This window comes from Nannobrachium achirus, assembly GCF_963921795.1.
Source record: "Nannobrachium achirus genome assembly, chromosome: 17".
In the NCBI taxonomy this organism is placed as follows: Eukaryota; Metazoa; Chordata; class Actinopteri; order Myctophiformes; family Myctophidae; genus Nannobrachium; species Nannobrachium achirus.
Window position 1 is genome coordinate 49966948 of NC_137824.1, and position 19391 is coordinate 49986338.

The window sequence follows — 19391 nt, forward strand, 5'->3', positions numbered from 1 at the left end:
TGTGCGACGGCCTTGTATGATGAAGCAGGGCTTTCTTTACTTTGCGAAAGGACGTACAAATGTGAAACTTGGAGATACAAGGTTTCCACCCGACAACGACGATACAGTATATATATTATGCACTACAAGACTTCCATAAGACCTGGGTTATTTAGTGTTGGTTGTGTTTGCCTGTCGCAGGCATCAGACTGGGGGAGAATGGCAGTCTGATCATCGACCGGGTGAAGAAAGACGACGAGGGTCTGTACGAGTGCATGGCCAGCAATGTGGACGGGTCCGTGACTACCAGCGCGCTGGTGACTGTGGTTGGTAAGTCACTCAAGAACTGGAGCTGTGTAGTTACCCAATCATCGCCATCACTTGGTCCACTTCTAACCTCCCGCAGTATAAGAGCACCGGATGTGTATCACCAATCAATCAACCTACGGTCCGTTGCACACGTCAGGGACCAAGTGTACCAAGCACCGGTCACCAAGCACGACACTTAACTCTGTGACCGACCGGACCGTGTTTTTCCTGCGCCGCTACAAATAGGCCTGGCTAGACATCAGAATGAAAAGCCTCCCCTTGGGAGGGATGCTGAGGCTGCCTTGGAATGTCAAGTGAATTCTTCCTAGGGTTTTATGACGGGGGCTCTGGCTGAGGGTCCCTGCCCAGGGGACGTGACCTCGGGGAGAGTGTTAAGGGGTCCACTAATGACTGTGGTTCGGGGAGCGAGTTCCCCCCCAGCCATGGGTCTAGAAACATGACACAGTCTGGAAGAGAAGGACTCTGAGGGCTTGTTTGTGTGTGTGTGTGTGTGTGTGTGCGTGCGTGCGTGCGTGCGTGCGTGCGTGCGCGTGTGCGTGCGCGTGCGTGTGCGCATGCGTGTGCGCGTGCGTGTGTTGGTGGCATTGACAGCCCGGGGTCATGTGACCATTTTCTACCAACCCCTGGCACCAGCTGTGATCGTTCCTCAGCTGGAGTTGAATTCCCTTAATGTTCAACCTCAAAGTCAACATTATCCATTCCATCATCCCAAAGATATTGAGGCCTGTGCGTCTGTATGTTCCACTTTGGTCTTTCAGCGAGCAATTCCATGAGAATGATATGTGAGCAGTGCTGGAATTTTTTCATTGTAGGGGCAAGGCCACTTGGCCTTTGGTATTGTCTGTTTTTTAGGGCACACAGACCAAATGCCAGGGCAGGAAGGCCATAAAATAAAACAAGATTTTAGTCCATTGAATCTAATCTAAGGGTTAGGGATGATAACCTAATTTGCAGTGAAATAGATAAATGGTGGTAGGCCTATTTACAATCTGATGAATGCATGCTCAGCCCTGCACCAATCAAAGTACTGGATTGGTTTAAAGATGGGGACTCGGGGAGTTAAGATTTACATGACAAGAGACACCGGTGTCTACTGTCTAGGCCCTACATATTGACAAGAAAGAGAGAGGAGAAAGTGGTACAGTCAGCTGGGGCATTAAGGCCACTGTGGCCTCAGGTCATGCCATTGGTTTGAGGGGCAACGGTGGCCATGGCCTTCATGGCCTCCATGAAATTCCTGCCCTGTATGAGAGCCAGATAGATAACTTGCACATACTTGAAGGGATGTGAGCCTCTAGTGTGTGTCGACATGGACGGTTAGGAAAACAGCGTTTGATAGTTATCGGAAAACAAGTCGTGGTATGCGTGTCACAAACAAAGTAAGGATAAACCGTTGAGTTGTGGTTCCACTCACAGTGGGTAAACAACCCTCCCGAGAAAATTTGGGAAGAAAACAAACAAGTAAAAAGACAAGAAAGAGAGGAATCTCTTGACTATACCATACTGTAATGAGAGTGTATTTATTCTGTTGTGTTCTCAATCATTAACCATACTGTACTGTATGTAACCCAAGCACAGGGAAAATCACTTTCCACTTTTAACCTTGCATCCCCATATGGGCATGTCATTATAAGCAAAAACTTTCAAAAACCTTGAAAAACATTTATAGCACATCTACAGTACAGGCTACCATTGCGGTTTGCGGATTGGCTATTTTTTGAACATCGACCGGGGACGGTGGACGCCACAAACCAGAGCCTTGTATTAGAGATAGTTCTGCCAATGCGGGGTCAGAAACAGCACTGGTCATTTGCCTGGGTGCCAGCCTGTTCGCTCCGTTCCGCGATTCGTTTTGTCTCGGGGGGACAAAACAAATCGCTCTGTCATCCAATAGGGCTCTGTCACAAACGTAACATGCACTGATATCAGACACAACAGAAATCGTTGCCTAACAACAGCGATTTGCACATGTGGCTGCCTGGGGCCCCCGGTGCCCAAATATGGAGTCCAGTGAGTTTGAAGTCGATCGGTCAGACAGTCTCCATAGGGGTGTATCGGTCCGATTGGCAATTCAGGACAATCGAATCTCCATATATGCCCAATGTACAGTATATGCCCACATATGGGCATATCTTACGGATCTACGGTGGGATTGCATATCTATCTGCCTGAACGTCTAGTTTTAAAAGATTGCCTATAAAATAGGGATTTTGTAGTTGATTAACCAGGAATGAAAAACATTTCTGACAACTGATTAAGATTGATGCGTTTCCAGGTGATGACGGGAAGGCGAATATTGAGGTGATCATTCTGGTGTCCACCGGAGCGGCGGCCATGTTTCTGTGGCTCATGCTCATCCTCTTCATCCGCAAGCTGAGGAAGGTAAGAGAGCCCATGCCGTGTAAAGGTTTGAGGGTTAGTGCTCGGGTGGCGCAGTAACACCAGACCCATTGATAGAGAGAGTTCTGACACTTACGTCGACTCCCATTGTAAGCGTGGAAAGCGGACGTGACGTCACCATTTAGCGTACTGGAGTCTGGTGATATTCCTGCTGCTCTTCAGCCTCGTCCACCTCCATTGTAACCGAGGCATTTTCACTCGCTGGTAAGTAGACTAAATCACATCTTTTCCCCCTTTTAACACATTCACGGGCCTCTCCAAGTTAAGCCCTTTGCACACAGGACAGTTGCGTTTCTTTCGTTTGCTGCATGAATAAAACGCATTGGATTTGGTGTGCAATGCTGTGCGGAATCGGCGCTGCGGATCCCAAAAGGAGTCATAAAAGGAGTGATGAGTTTTTTTACCGCATGCGACAAGACGCACAAATCGAACTGGGTTCGATCGAGAAAAAAAATGCACAGCCGCAGCCACTCGTCGCACGGCTAATTCGGATCCGGTGTGCATGTGGTCGTAGAGAATCATTGTTTTCTTTTTAAAAAATGAAATTGTCCGTTTTATCCGTGCGGATTAACGCGCCTGTGTGCAAAGGGCTTTAATTTAAGTCAATTTTAAGTAACTTTTCTTACACTAAAAATGTATATGTGAAATAATAATGTTGCCTAACTTGGAGAGGCCCGTGAATGTGTTAAAAGGGTGGAAAAGATGTGATGTGGTCGAGTGAAAATGTCTCGGTTACAATGGAGGTGGACGGGGCTGAAGAGCTGTAGGAATGTCACCAGGCTCCAGCGACGCCACTTCCAGTCTGCGGCGAGATCAAAGCGTGACGCCACTCTCCTCTTGAACAACTCTGAGTAACACCTGTGAAGGAAGTAAGGAAGGAGCCCACTTTCTTTCCAATAATGTGCACAGAGCCAATTGGCCCATGTTTCGGTGGAGCGAAGCCGGGTGGGGAGGGTGATTGTCACTACACGTAGACACTGGGACAGCACCGGTGAGTGTCGGGTGGGATCAACTGTACCTACATAACGTAGGGGGGCAAAAGGGGGGCAATTAATTGTCTTAATTGCAAGATGGCCGCTGTGTGAACATGGTCAATAGATGAAGGCTCTACAGCATGGGCAACTGGCGGCCCGGGGGCCACATGCGGCCCCCACCTTCACTTAATGTGGCCCCCAGGTTAATACCGGAATACTGACATATTATTGATTTCAGCTGTTACAATTCCAAACATGACCTGCTTTAATTCCGTCAGTCTATATTAGTAGCTTAATGACTAGTATAGTAGTATTAAAATGTATTCTTTTATGTCCAATGTATTTAGGTTCATGAAGTTAACATGAGTATATAACTAAATGCGTTTGAAATTGAATCAAAATCTTACATTTCAGGATTCCAATTAAAAAATAACAAAAAATAATTCAGGATTCCAATTCAAAAGAAGCAAAAATAGCAGATCTACAAGCTCAAAACGCATCGCGCTGCGATGCATTTTGAGCTTGTAGATCGGCTATTTTTGCCTCTTTTGAATGAGATATGACAAAGTAGGATGTAGCAATATGCATTATGGCCCTGTGGAGTGAAGGTGGAAATATAGTGGCCCTCACCATCATCAAAGTTGCCCACCCCTGCTCTACAGTCTACATCCTCACTGGCATGTGGGTCAGTGCCAACACACCGCAATGTGTGTGGGGAGGAATCAATTGACATAACGACTAAATTGGGGCCGATCTACTGATAGATTGAGTGCCGGTGTCACTCAATCTATCCGTAGATCGGCTGTTTTATGTGCTAAATATAAATCAGGCGTCACATTCCAGGATGTGGTTCTTGGTAACAGAAGACTAATATGACGTTTCCGAGATTTTTGGCTGAGGCTGTTTCAGGACCTTGAGCCCGTTATACAGATGGTGTGGAATGTGAAACACTGACTCATTGCTCTTGCAAAATGCAGCTTTAATGGGGCGATAAATTTAGCCCACATTCATGATTTCCACATTTCCTGATGAGTGGTCGGAAGTTACATTTACAAGTAACTTTTGGAATAAACATTCTGCAACATATTTGTGAATTATTAGTATAAAAGTAAAACTAAAAGTAAAAAACAACAACAAATGATTTGGCTACATTCTGCTTGTTACTTTTATTTGTACAAGTTTTATTGAATGCACATTCTATTAGTTTCATTCTCTCAGAGAGCCAGTTTCTTTTTTATTTCTATTGGATAAGCACTCATAATTTGATCCTAAGTAACTCAGTAACTTGAGTAGTCTTTTCAAAAGATATTAATCAAGTAATTATTTGGATGACTAGTTTTCACGCTAATTGAGTCATTATTAATTTAAAGTAACAAAACATTTGAGTCCTTTTGGCTACTCTACCCAACCTCTGCTGATAAGTGAGATGTGCTGAGCTGGCCTTTGTACATTCTGTACATCCCTGAATAAGAACATATGCCACATCATCAGAGTGTGAAGAACATTTTTGGCATTTCTCCCCCTCCAACAAACTCAAAAAAGGTTTGGGCGAGTGCATCATTTCGGGTTTCATAATGTTACAATATCTGCGGTTGCCCATGAAATAAAATGAAAGTTAGTTATACTAGCCCTTACCCGTTCAAAGATATGAGCTCCGAAATGATGTGCAGTGTGTGGATTATGGGATGTGCACTGTGCACACAGTATATGAGGGATGGAAAGTAACTTTAACTGGTGCTTGCATGCTAATATGTAGGAGCATCAATGTAAGAAATACCCGTTCCATTTAACGGCTACAGAGATACTGTGTACCGATCTGCATGATTTTGGACAACATCTGTAACAGGGCCAGAACCCCCCCCCCGCCCGCCTGCCCGCCTGCACACACACACACTCCCCCCCCCCCCCCCCCCGTGTGTGTGTGTGTGTGTGTGTGTGTGTGTGTGTGTGTGGGTTTGTGTGTGATTGTGCATGGCCTGAACAACAGCGCCCCTCCCTTAACATGTGTGGTCACAAAAGGTACTGTAGGCTAAATAGATATAGATACACCATAAAAATGCTATTATACAGCATACGATTTGTGAAAGTGACAAACGGGCTTCACAGTTATGTCAGGTGTGTTCATATGCTGATGGTGATGCGATTTCAGATCAATTGCTCCAGCCACCGAGGAGAAACGCTGTTTCATACAGACAGACACTCACTCACTCAGACAGACATTCGCAAAATTATAGTATAGATTGATTTCATTCTTCTGTGACACGCATACCGGTATATCATCAGGTAGAAACCTTGTCCCAAAACCGTTACTTTTCAGGAAAAAAAGTACCTATGTTCCAAATGGATCCATTGTAGTTATTATTTAGTCACAACTTCTCACAAGCTCTTGTTAATTCTTTTCATTGGTGAAATGTTTCAAAAGTAAATCCTAAATGTATAAATCGATTGCAAAAAAATATCAAAAACAGTCGATCTATAATCTCACAACACATTGCATTACAACACATTGTGAGCTTGTAGATCGTCTGTTTTCGCCACTTTTGCCTGACACTATCATGTGACAAAATATGGCATTAATAATTTATGAAGATTAACAGCAACAATATTTTGTTCTTCCGTTTTTTTCTTCTCATTCACTTCTACCACTGCAGCAACCAGCACACTATAAGATGGGTCCTTCCATTATCATTGATCCTGATGAGTGTCCTCTAGATGAACAGTGTGAGCTTCTGCAGTATGATGGCAGCAAGTGGGAGTTCCCACGCGATCGCCTGAGATTAGGTGAGAAGCACTGCACACACATATATTTTGAAGATTTTGTGCACCACAAAGTATAAATTATTGCGACCGTAGTTTACTATGAAAACCGGCACGTCTTGTCCACGTATCCGTGTATCACGCCTGACACATCACTGTGACATCACCTATGTAAAAGTCCATATATGGGTATTCCCCAGAATCTCTTTTATGCCCATATATGAAGATCCATGATGTCACCGATATACATCACTGGCCAGATGGCCAAGACAGACATGGACCATATCTGGGTGGCTGGTTCAGATAGGGATCTCCATGTATGGGCATAAAAGGGATTGTATGTTTTGATGTCATGGGAACCACTCTAACAGAATCCCTTTTATGCCCATATATGGAGATCCTATATGTCATCAATATTAAGCCCATATCTAAGGACTTCATATGGGAGTGCCCATATATGGAGGAAGACAGCCCATATCTGTGTGGCTGGTTCAGACAGGGATCTCCATGTATGGGCATAAAAGGGATGTACAGGTACCATATACAGACAGTACATGGATCTCCATATACAGTATGGGTACCAGGGGTCTCCATATATGGGTAACTGGTCCGATATACATCACTGGCCAGAAAGGGCGAGGTCGCATGTCGCCGTGAGGCGTCTTACTAGTATAAATTGTTGCTTGCCGAAAAGAATTACCAATCACAATAAATAAATGACTTCATAATTAATTCCTATAGTGATGATACTACATAATGTTCTATACATTACATTGACATACAACTGTAGCTACAGTACAACTGTACATTACTCAGGCTAACCACTTTCAACCCAACATGCCTATTTTTGGCCATGTCATTCAAAATGTAATATTTAGTTTTTGTTTCTCACACATTTCGTTTTTCACCGCACTGCACTGCAATCCTCGCACTGCAATCGTTTAGTTTCGCCAGTCGTCGCCCAGCGGAGTATAGAGCTGAAGAGCTATTTTGATATGGTCGATTGACTAATTGAATGTGTTTGGTGATGAAAGATGTGGGTTTGAATCTGCTCCATAACTACAAGATACAGCACCGTATAATCGCATGTGACAGAGGGGTGTCACCCTATCCAATGTGGTTGTGTGGGGCTGTTACTTTGCAGTGACCTGCCGCTGTCATCCTTCGGTAATGGGATCATAAATTCCCCAGAGGAGCGGTTCATTGGTCAGAACACCAGCAGGTTGTTTTAATTACAGAGCCATAACCCGGGCTGACAGGGAATGCGGTGTGATTTACAGTACCGCCCCCGGGGGCAGAGGACTCCCATGGAGGTCCCATCTAAACGAAATGCCCTCTTTTACTCTGTCCAGGCAAAACTCTGGGCCACGGAGCCTTCGGAAAGGTAGTGGAGGCCTCCGCCTTTGGGATCGACAAGCTGTCCACATGCAAGACGGTCGCTGTTAAAATGCTGAAAGGTACCGTACCAATAATATTTCAAAATTGCATTCGATTGGAGCCGACCATTTGCTGAATGTCATCCCCCTAATCTCTCTCCACATTTCATGTCTGTCTCTCTGCTATCACTGTCAATAAACGCTTAAAAAATACATTTGAAGAATGTCCTCTGGCAATTTTTCATCTAACCTCCCATATTATTCGTCCGTACCATCCCGGAGATGGGAGTCAGGGAGGTCACATGGACACATGGACCCGTCGTGCTAACAACACTACACTAGGTATTGTCATCAGCGCAGCAGATGAATAACAACTTCCCTCGTCCTTTCAGCAGAGGATTTACTTCTGCACATGATAGACGCGTACGCCAGCGAGAGCAGCACATGTGCCTGCAATTAACGTGTGCTCGGAGTAAACGGTTCAAAGCGAGGCACGCGGTGGCTGTTCCTGACAGAGTACATGTTGGAGTAGAGGTCAAGTCTTTGCCTTCCCTGATGAGAAGATGAGAGCGTGCGGAATCAGATATGATGTTCTTCAGATTGACTGAAGATCCCGCAGCGTTCCAAAGCGGAAAAGTTATAAATTGAGCAATAACAAACGTATCGGTGTCCATACGTTTTGGACGCGATCCCCTTGCCAGCTGGCCTCCATCTTTCTGCAGAAGCACCGACAGCCATGTTACAAAAGCTTCCAGAACATTCATAAACAAATGGTATTTAGCATTTCAAAATGGAAACAATAAGCGTGATGAAAGAGAGTAGAAGCATATGACATACCAGTGTTGACTGAGGTTTATGTGATCACATTGCTTTCATTATTGTAGAAGCAAACGGTGTGGAACTAGTGAGTGACCCGTCAGTACTCTTGGGTGAAGGGATGAGGAAGTAGCTCTGTATGGATGAGCAGGAGGTCTATGGGTTAGATCTATCACTTGTAGCATTCATCATTCCTCAATATAACTCACAGAGAAAAACGGCTCTCTCCAGATATAATGGAAAGCAGCAGGCCTGTGCATATTGACCATGACTCGATCAAGGACCCCCCACTGGAACAAATACTAGACATTAAATACTAAAATTAGATCAAATGTTTTTTATCAACCATTCAATTTGTGTCGCACCAGTAGATTTACTCGTTAGTGTGTCGACCACATAATCACAATGTCCCTAGTTTGACTCTGACACGAGACGTGTGTGGATGTCACCCCCCCTCTCGTCCTCCAGTCCTGTTTAATTAAAGTGCAAATGTTCAATAATATTGGTCTTAAAAGTTACATTAAATTAACATAATCATAACATTGCATGGACACTACTGGGCTGAGTAAACTTGTTCAGTTTGTTGTTCCTAAAGCAATAGTTTTGTTTGTGATATTGATATGAACAAGCAATCAGATTTGGACATTAGCTGCTCCAACAGTCCATATTGTAGCTGTATATGCCAAGCCATTTTGACCAAACGTGACTGCATAGGTGACATAGGTGACATGCGAGGGTTCATTGCACATGAACTCATTTGGGTTGTGCATGCTAAAAGGTGAAAATGTTAAATGTTGCCTTAAGCAGCACTAATGCATTGTTTTAGAATATAAAAACAAGCCTCTCTGGTTCTGAATTTCATCATAGTGCTCACAACTCAGGTTCAAGTGAAAATAAAACTGTTCTATTCTGCGATGCAGAAATGTGCACCATTATTCAAATATTAACTCCATCTGAGAGTGCTCAACTTTTAAGATGCTGTGTCATATAAAGCTTGCTCTTCTGTGTATAAGAATGTGATTTAACATTTGATATAGCTGTGTTTCTCATGTAAACTCATTTCTCTCCATACCATTATCCTTGCATACAATGACATTTTCATGTGGGATTAAGGTATTTTGCTGAGTGGAAAGCATCTAAGCTATCCTAAAGCTCTACTACAGTATGTGCAAGTTGAAATCTGTTCCTTATTTTCATTCGATCCAGCTTGGCTTCCAAACGTTCTGTACTTGAGCATAACTCTGTCTGAGTGGTCCTTTAAACAAACCAAAGGGCTTAGATGAATATCTGATTGAAGCAAAAACTACATATATATGTCCGACCTCGTGGAGATTTAAAATGACATACTAACCGCTGCTGCGCAAAGGAGTGTGTTTTCCATGATCTCATGGCATGTTGTGTGTCTCTGTGTCATAACAGGGGGAGCTACCACTAATGAGCGGAAAGCCTTGATGTCAGAGTTGAAGATTCTAATCCACATTGGCCATCACCTGAATGTGGTCAACCTTCTGGGAGCTTGTACCAAGCCTGGAGGTGGGTCAGACTAGGACATTGCGTACATTAGGGCATTCACGAATAGTGATTTTTAGTATTCGAATGATTCGACCTCAAAGTATTCGAACAGTCGAATATTTGACAGGAAATATATATATATTTTTTCATCCAATAAAAACTAGCAATTTTTGGTCTAGTAGTGACAGTTGCAATAGCTGGCTTTTCCTCCATCATGACATTGAGTGTTTGCCGGCTGGACGCTGTTTTTCCCATTGGTAATTAGTTCTGGGAGACGAAACGTGAGGTATGACATCAGTATAGAGCATTAACAAATTCATCCACCAGGGGCATTGGCAACTCATTCTTATGACTTCCTATCTAGCCAAGCTGTATAAACCTTGAAGAAATAATATATTTTTTTTAAAAGAGAAAGATAAAAAATAAGCGAATATTCAATGTCGAATAGTGACTTTGATATTTGAATATTCGAATATTCAGTGAATGCCCTAGCGTACATAGGAAGCTTTAATATTTATATTTGAATAGTTAGACAATAGAATAGTTAGATAAAGTTATTTATACTTTTTCTATATATATAAATGTTCACAGGTCCATTGATGATGATTGTGGAATTCTGCAAGTATGGCAACTTGTCCAACTACTTGAGAAGCAAGCGGGCTGATTTCGTCGTCTACAAGGTTGGCCTTTTTTTCACGTCAGAACAGCGAGTGAACATGTTAACGGCTGCGTAGGGAAACAAGGGTGCCGTGAAACACTCTCTTATGGATGCTGGCTCACATCACATTGAACGTGTGGTCATAGCACTTACTGTAACACTCCCCTTCCCTCAATGACCATACATGAAGCTAGATAGCATTTTTAGGTTTTAGAAAAGGTTGATTTTCTTTTTTACTGATTAGGTGCGTTGTCTATCTATGTTATTGTTTTACTAGACTGATATTCCTATGCATTTGTTGTATTGTTGTTGATGTACTGACAGCTTAATATATTGACGTATTACCTGCTTATTGCAAGTCGCTTTGTATTAAAAGCATCTGCTAAATGCCTAAATTGTAAATTGTGTGTGTTGTGGTGGTGGCGGTTCAGAGCCAGGACGGCAAGGCGGTGTCGTCGGGGTCGGGCTGTGAACTCAGCGAGCTCATGAAGCGCCGCCTGGAGAGCGTGGCCAGCACCGGAAGCTCGGCCAGCTCGGGCTTTATCGAAGATAAGAGCTACTGTGACTCTGAGGAAGAGGAGGAAGGTAAGGGCCAAGAGAGTCTTCCTTCCCTTCCCCGCCTCCCACCTCCCTCCCTCCCTCCCTCTCCCTCCTCCCCCTGTCTCCCCCCCTCCCCCGCTCACCTCTGCCTCACCCATCCTTGCACAGGAATTAAGCCCCCCCGCCCACACAATTGTTTTCTGGCCCCCAAGTCCGAGGGGAGGTTTCCTCCTCCTGTTCGGCTGTACAATCACTACAGCAGGAGCCACTGTCACCCCACTGAGTCTGGGGAGGCCTTCTGTTTGTTTCCTGCCTCCTGACCTGAGTGTTTGTCTGCTCCAGAGAGCGCGAGCGCAGAGGCCAGGCCCGGGTGCGGCGGCCATGTTGTCCCCGTCGTGTTATTTCTGGTTTGATTGGCTGTTTACTCAGGTGTTGCCAGAGTGGAAGGACTCCCCTTTGAGTCGTTGCATTCAGACCCCCCGCCCGCGGGACTCGGCCCATTATCACACGTCTAACCCAACATCTGAGAAATAGGAGGAATCCAATTATTATTATTTTTTTTGTTCATGTCCGGTGAGCAAAGGATGTTTTCAAGACAGGAGAGTGTAGGTGGGACATACCTACGTGACAAAGTGGATGTCAGTGATGGTGTACTGTAGATTCAGACAGTTATCTTGGAGGCTTGCTGAGATATAAGGGAACCCATTGTCCAGGCATTTACAGATACAATAGTATGTGTAGATTGTGTACTAACTTTGAATGCATACGTTTCTGAAAAATGCTACTTTCTGAAAAAAGTTTCTATATTAAGTTTTAACCAATGTTATGCTGCTGTGCCCTCAGAACACGAGGACCTGTATAAGAGAGTGCTGACATTGGAGGATTTGATTTGCTACAGTTTTCAAGTTGCAAAAGGCATGGAGTTCTTGGCTTCACGCAAGGTAAGCACTTCCTTTAGCATAGGTCCTACAGGCAAACATCAGCAAATCAACATCTTAAAAAGATGATAACTTTATATTAGTATTCATATTAATAATAATTGTGACTGAAGGTTGCAGTTCATTATGAGAAACATCACAGCTTGTCCGTCTGTCTGGACGTGTAGACGTGTACACATGTTTACGGTCTATGGGTTTGCCGCTCTGATGTCACTGTGATGTCAGGGGAACCACTCTAACAGAATGGGTTTGCCACTCTGACATCACGCTTCACTGTGATGTCACACTAACAGAATCCCTTTCATGCCCATGTATGGAGTTCCCTGATGTCATCAATATTAATGACGCAACAGAAACACCGAACGCAGTACTTGTGCTCTCTGCTGTAAATACACAGTAGTTGGTTTCTGCCCAGCCCATTTGATATGGAATGCTGCCGTGTCCTGTGAGACCATTGTCACACCACAGCTATAAGTGTAGAACTCACTCTCTGGTCATTCATGAGATCGGGGAGAGCGGATGCCGGTGATTAGTGTTTGAAGCTATTGTTCTAAATAAGCCATTTGAGAAAATAGGATAACCTGGATATGGAAGACATCAGATTCTATTCTGATATCTCTGATGGTTGCACCATGTGTTACTCACGTGGCTTCCATGTAGCAGCCCCATGTAGCAGCCCCTCCCCCACTTGAGTAAAAGTATTGGTATCACATATGTTCAAAAACTAGCCGATCTATAAGCTCACATTGTAAGCTTGTACATCTGCTATTTTCAAATGGCCGAAATAGAGGGTATGCGCGTGACATCATCATCATACCCGGAAGTTATGCGGGAACACCTACTGAGTGGCAAAAAAACTACTTTCTGGCCTTGATAGACCATACATCCAAAGAGAAAAGTACATTAAACTCACTTTGTCACTCACTTTGCCACTCGATTTGAGATTCACTTTATGCATGCGCATACCCTCTATATATATAAGTCTGAAGTGGTTTGTGTGTTTTGTAATAATAATCAAAGTAATTAAATATTTCTTATAATTGTAGTGGAGTAAAGTACAATACTTTCCTCTGAGATGTATTGGAGTAGAAGTAAAAGTATTGAACATAGGAAATACTCAAGCAAAGTACAAATACATCAAATCTGTTCTTAAGTACAGTACTTTCCAGTTTCCATGTGCAGAAAACATGAACTTGCACATCATTGACTATTCCCAACAACTTTTTGTTCCCCCTTCCCCTCATTAGTGCATCCACCGCGATTTGGCTGCGAGGAACATCCTGCTGTCTGAGAACAACGTTGTGAAGATATGTGATTTTGGACTTGCCAGAGACATCTACAAAGACCCGGACTATGTGCGCAAGGGAGACGTAAGTCTATTTATTAGGCAAGTTGTCCAAATATTATCCATGATGAGCCTCCAGTTGATTGTCATTTACCATCTTGCACAGACGGGAAAACCGATTTGAACTCCATTATACGGTCACTCGAGAGGACTTAACGCTGAACACTGCACGTCAATGTATGCAAGATATCTTGCTGTTGCCGACTTTGCAAATGCAGAAATACTGATGCAGAGGTTCTTGGAAATGTCCAACAAAAGTGTTACTGTGTTCAGGGACGTGCTGGCCATTGGGAAAAGCGGGACAATTCCCGAACGGCCGGGTGATTCCCAGCCGGTCCAGGCCGGCCATTAGGAAAAAAATAAAATGACGGCCTTCGTTCCATTTTGGGGGCTGGGCGGCCAACAAAGTAAATTGTCACTGTCGGACAGAAACCTCGTATCTCCAAGTTTCAAATTTGTAAATTTTTTCGCAAATCGAAGCCCGGCTGCTTCATCATACAAGGCCGTTGCAAAAAAGTAGTGAAAACAGCAGATCTACAAGCACACAACGCCTCGCGGTGCGAGGCGTTGTGTGCTTGTAGATCGTCTGTTTTCACTAGTTTAAATCATTTTTAAAATGATAAATACAAAACAAACGGTTTTGGACATACAAGGTTTCCACCCGAAAACGACGAAATATAACTCATGTACAGTAATTGGCCCACTGGCTTGTCACTTGTCATGATCTGAAATGGCAAATCTTTGAGTAGCAGCAGTGCTATAGAGAGAGATCTCTCTCTATAGCACGCAATGAGGGCCTCTCCAACTCTTTTTCCCGGGCTGAATCAGGGGCCCAGCATGTCCCTGACTGTGTTTGTCAGAAGTTCAGAACACTGGATGAAGTGCTCTTGATGAAAGTTCAGAAGAAGTAGCATCTCACACAACCCCAATCAAAAGACCCCTCAGATGTTGACAGCACGATGATTGATGATGAGTCTGTGATGAGCTACACAGATCATGTAAATGATATCTTACCTCCATATCGTATCTGCACACAGGCTAGACTTCCCCTCAAATGGATGGCTCCTGAGGCCATCTTTGACAAGATCTACACAACCCAGAGTGACGTATGGTCGTTTGGAGTTCTCATGTGGGAGATATTCTCCCTTGGTGAGTATGATGATACGGCACTGACCAATGGGCCTCAACTCACATTCTATTATAGGACCTTGCGTATTCATCTGACTTAACAGTCAGATGAATGGGCATAATTACCGTACATGGAGGAGATAACATTTCTATGGTTTAATTGACAAAATTATTTGTGTCTCCTGGCAGAGATGTTGCATTCAATTGATGAGCCGTCCGCGGCTAATCTCCCAAACTACTTGGCCAATTATGTCATATATTTATTCTGCAAGCTGCCAGCGGGCCAATATTTTTCAACTCGGCCAAAGACAACATCATCATTTTTTAAATTACTAATCACAAAGCCATCTTCCCTCCAGTTTATGGCATCAATTAAACTGTCATTTTATTAAATAATTTGCGGTTTTCTAATTGTTACGATTTCCATGTAGTCATAAAGCATTTTCAGCATTTCAACCACTGAGCATGCCTATTCTGGGGGAAACATCAGCCAAAAATAGCTGCTCTACAACGCGTAGCAATGCAGCGCATTTTGAGCTTGTAGATCGTCTATTTTTGGCGTATAGATTTGGAATTGGTGTAGATGGAAAAAAACGATCCAAGTACAGTTGTAACTCAGGTCTGTTTTACTAAGAATAGGCGGTTTAAGTGGTTAAATAGAGGATGTTCAGAGAGAAGAGGCTAGTTGGGTGCCCCCAGCCACGGAGCCTCACCAGATGTACTGGGTAATAACTGTCTTCTACTGCTGTGTAATTGTGCCTCTGGGACAAAGAAGGTTTGCATTGTCAGCTTGAGAAAACTATTTTCGTGCCGCTCGCGCGAAAACATTAGTGAAGTTCGACTGTGAATTTTAGAACAAGGCAAGGGACATTAAGAAGAAAGAATACCTCCCATGTAAGCCGGCTGTTTCTTTCCAGCTGGCAATGCAAACTGGCTGTAACCAAGCAGCCCATCAATGTAAACGTTTGCCCCCGCTGTGAAACCGCTGCAACCTTTAAGACTAGCATTGTGTGGCGGTCCATGACTTTCTATGAACTGCGGCACGGAGCTCACCGCCACACATCTCAGTTCTATAGCAGGACTTAGCATGAAATATTGTTTCAAAAGTCGCCATAGGAAGCATGGCCGGCGGTAAAAGTAAATGTCAGAAAGGAGAGAGTAAGTCCATGCGGATCCAGTGGTGTGCACTGCAGTGCTTTTGATGGGGCCGCACATGAATCACTGCCACGCCATGTTGTCACCGACCGCACACTTCTTCAAGGCATAAAGACCACTGACATCACCCCTACGCTTTTTCTGCCTCGCTTTCTTTCATTCTTTCTCCTCCACTCTTTTAGGCACAGACATATACCATCACAGGAACACATATGGGTAGTGTTAACTGGATCACGGAGAGATAAATCAGGAAACAAGGAAACTAAATGACAAAGAAAAATGGCAAAGTGCAAGTCTTGGAGCCTGATAATGTTCTGGGGGTCAAAAGTTTGCACTAGTTCAATTCTTTGGGGGCAGATTGGCATGTGAACCAAATGTCCAACCATCCTATGTAATTTAAATGGTGCATTTATATAAAGAGATAGGCACATTGGGCAGCAATAAAGTATTACAATATTTACACAATTAGTTTTCAAAATATATATCAAAATATAAAACAAGATAAAACAAAACTAAAAAGATAAAATAGAATAGTCTGTGTTGAACAAAAGAGCACTATATTACATTATGAGACACGGGGGAAGTATCTATAGTATGCATGAGGAGGATGCTGTGAGATATTGTGTCAGGGATTTCAGCCAAGCACAAGATAATGTTTAATACATCAAGAAATGTAATGGATTGCATAGCGTGGGTAATATTTTACTAAAAGCAGTGGGATTAGATAGCAGATATGAATTGGCTTAGTACGTGACTGCTTATGTCCAGAAGAAGAATTAGGAATCATGTTGATGGTCAAAAACATTTATTGTAGAACACCACAGTTCTACTGTATATACAACTATATATATATATATATTTGTGGGAAATCATGCTTTGCAAAACATAATAGTTCCATAGGGCATATATTAGTCCCCCAGACTAATCAATCTTTTCTGACTGGTTTTGATGATGGATAATAGGGTATATCTGAATAGTATACAGTATACATTACTAAACTGAATAAAGTGTAGTCATGCTCTGTGAGAAATAATGAATTGTGTGATAGTCCACTTAATGGCTTTCCTCTCCCAGGTGCCTCTCCATACCCGGGCCTCCAAATTGATGAAGAATTTTGCTGTAGGCTGAAAGAAGGTACCAGGATGAGGGCTCCAGAATACTCTTCCTCCGAAATGTAAGTCGCCAAATAAATCACCTTTGAATTATTACACTTTAGCGCTCATGCACTCTAAACCATTGGTTCCCAAACATTTTAGCCTGTGATTCAAAAGAGAAATTAGACATTTGCCCGGGACCCCAACTAGTGAAAATAGCAGATCTACAACGCTGAGCTTGTAGATCAGCTATTTTCACTACTTCTTAAACATGTGTTTTCTAATTTATGGAATTTCTTAGAATTTTGGAAGAAAAGGTCATTAAAACAATTTTGTCTGTGACCCACAAATGGGTCCCGACCCCCCAGGGGGGGGTCCTCAAATTATTTTGGGGGGTCCCAGAAGATTAGCTTAATGTGCAACATTGTTTTCTCACTCAACAGTAAACAAACCAACATAAGGTTTAAGTGTATAGTGAGGGTATCTCTAAAGTGACAATTTAAGGACTTTTTAATACTTCTAAAATGACAAACATTGGCCAAATTGTCAAATATTAGAGTCAGAAATTGTGAAAATTGCAGATCTACATGCTCACAATGCCTCGCAACGCGAGTTATACAAAATGTAATGCCTCAACTCTTAGTGCTCGTCAAGGTGGGGGGTCCCCAGTTATAATATGATTATTTTGGGGGTCGCGGCCTGAGAAGGTTGAGAACCACCGGTCTAAAAGAAGGCTGCAACCGAGAGGAGGCCATCCTATCTGTTTTTCAAACTTCTGAAAGGCCAGCAGCGCCTGATAAAAATCACGGGTAATTGTTCCCCCTGAATGTTTGCAGAGGAAACATAAGCCTCTGATTGGCTCTGGGTTGGTGGGCTCGAACATCGTATTAGTTTTCAGACTGCCACGGACGCTGCTGGTAAACTGAGCCCCACATTAAAGGCAGCGTCATGGGACAGAATGGACGGAGCCATGCTGGGCCCCTGATTCAGCCCGGGAAAAAGAGTTGGAGAGGCCCTCATTGCGCGCATCATTTTGTAGGCAGAGGAGCACTTCTGCCCCCAGTTTCCGTGAATCTTTTTACTATTTTTACTATTTACACATTTTTCTTCTCTTTGTTGTTGAAAGGAAAGTGTTAGAATTATACTTTAGTCATTATTTTTGTCTCGGATCTGTTGAAAATAGCGAGGGACAGAAAATGCTCTGGGGGCAGATTCTCCTCTGCCTACAAAATGATGTCACGGCTTAAAAGCCCCATAGAGAGAGATCTCTCTCTATAGTGCTGCTGCTGCTACTCAAAGATTTGTGACAAAGTGACAAGCCAGTGGGCCAATTACTGTACATGAGTTATATTTCGTTGTTGTCGGGTGGAAACCTTGTATGTCCAAAACCGTTTGTTTTGTATTTATCATTTTAAAAATGATTTAAACTAGTGAGTGCGAGGCGTTGTGTGCTTGTAGATCGGCTGTTTTCACTACTTTTGTGCGACGGCCTTGTATGATGAAGCAGGGCTTTGCTTTGCGAAAAAATTATCAATTTGAAACTTGGAGATACAAGGTTTTTGCCCGACAGTGACGATTTACTTTGTTGGCCGCCCGGCCCCCAAAATGGAACGAAGGCCGACATTTTATTTTGAATTTTTTCCTAATGGTCGGCCTGGACCGGCCGGGAATGAACCGGCCGTTCGGGAGTTGTCCCGCTTTTCCCAATGGCCAGCACGTCCCTGGACGGAGCCCTCGTGAGGAGAGCCAGAAGCTGGATACTCTCTATCCCTGTTGGCCAGTGGAGGCTGTAAAAGAATACCTGTGGAGGAGAGGAGGGTCACCTCCTTTGGTAATAGTGCTGTCAGTCTACGGTGTAGCCAGAGACCAAGACCCAGACCGGCGCTGTGTCTGTGCTGCCCATCATCACATCTCCTGAAGATGTTAAAAGCCTGCTCCCAATTCAAACCCCACGCTCACACATCCTGTAATTTACCCTTAGGCTTCTGTCTAATAGGTTATAATAAGACTTACAGTATATGCTTCAGTGGTGTGTTCTAGACTTTTTGGGGGGGCATACGATCCGCGGCTATTTGTGTGGCCAGGGCAGACGCCAGTGCATAATGCCTATCAAATACGCTACTTTGAAAGGTTCACGAGGGCAGACGTTATTCATATATTTTTTTCCGACAGCAGACGCCGTATATGTGTGTTACAGGTAGAACACAGCACTGATATGCTTGGAGTATGCAGTCGGTGTGGTTTGAATTCTAAATGGACCATGTTGTCAAGTGCCAAGCGTCTTATATGTTTTGAGACGATTAAGGCTGTATAACGTTGCACTAAGAGTTCCAGGTTCTTAAAGCGCCTCGCGCCAAGTGGAGCCGGACTTAATGGATTTGTCAACCAA

General features: G+C 43.5%; 1 protein-coding gene across 1 annotated transcript in view; it reads left to right on the forward strand.

Moving 5' to 3' along the window:
- The window catches only part of kdrl (kinase insert domain receptor like), a 68073-nt gene that overhangs the window by 32046 nt on the left and 16636 nt on the right, over positions 1–19391 (forward strand). The window contains exons 15-25 of the mRNA XM_080745428.1: positions 181–309; positions 2585–2691; positions 6335–6464; positions 7793–7897; positions 10052–10165; positions 10736–10824; positions 11234–11387; positions 12186–12283; positions 13528–13650; positions 14663–14774; positions 16983–17082. Coding sequence (XP_080601554.1) covers positions 181–309; positions 2585–2691; positions 6335–6464; positions 7793–7897; positions 10052–10165; positions 10736–10824; positions 11234–11387; positions 12186–12283; positions 13528–13650; positions 14663–14774; positions 16983–17082 — 1261 coding nt within the window. The remainder of the gene's footprint in view (positions 1–180; positions 310–2584; positions 2692–6334; positions 6465–7792; positions 7898–10051; positions 10166–10735; positions 10825–11233; positions 11388–12185; positions 12284–13527; positions 13651–14662; positions 14775–16982; positions 17083–19391) is intronic.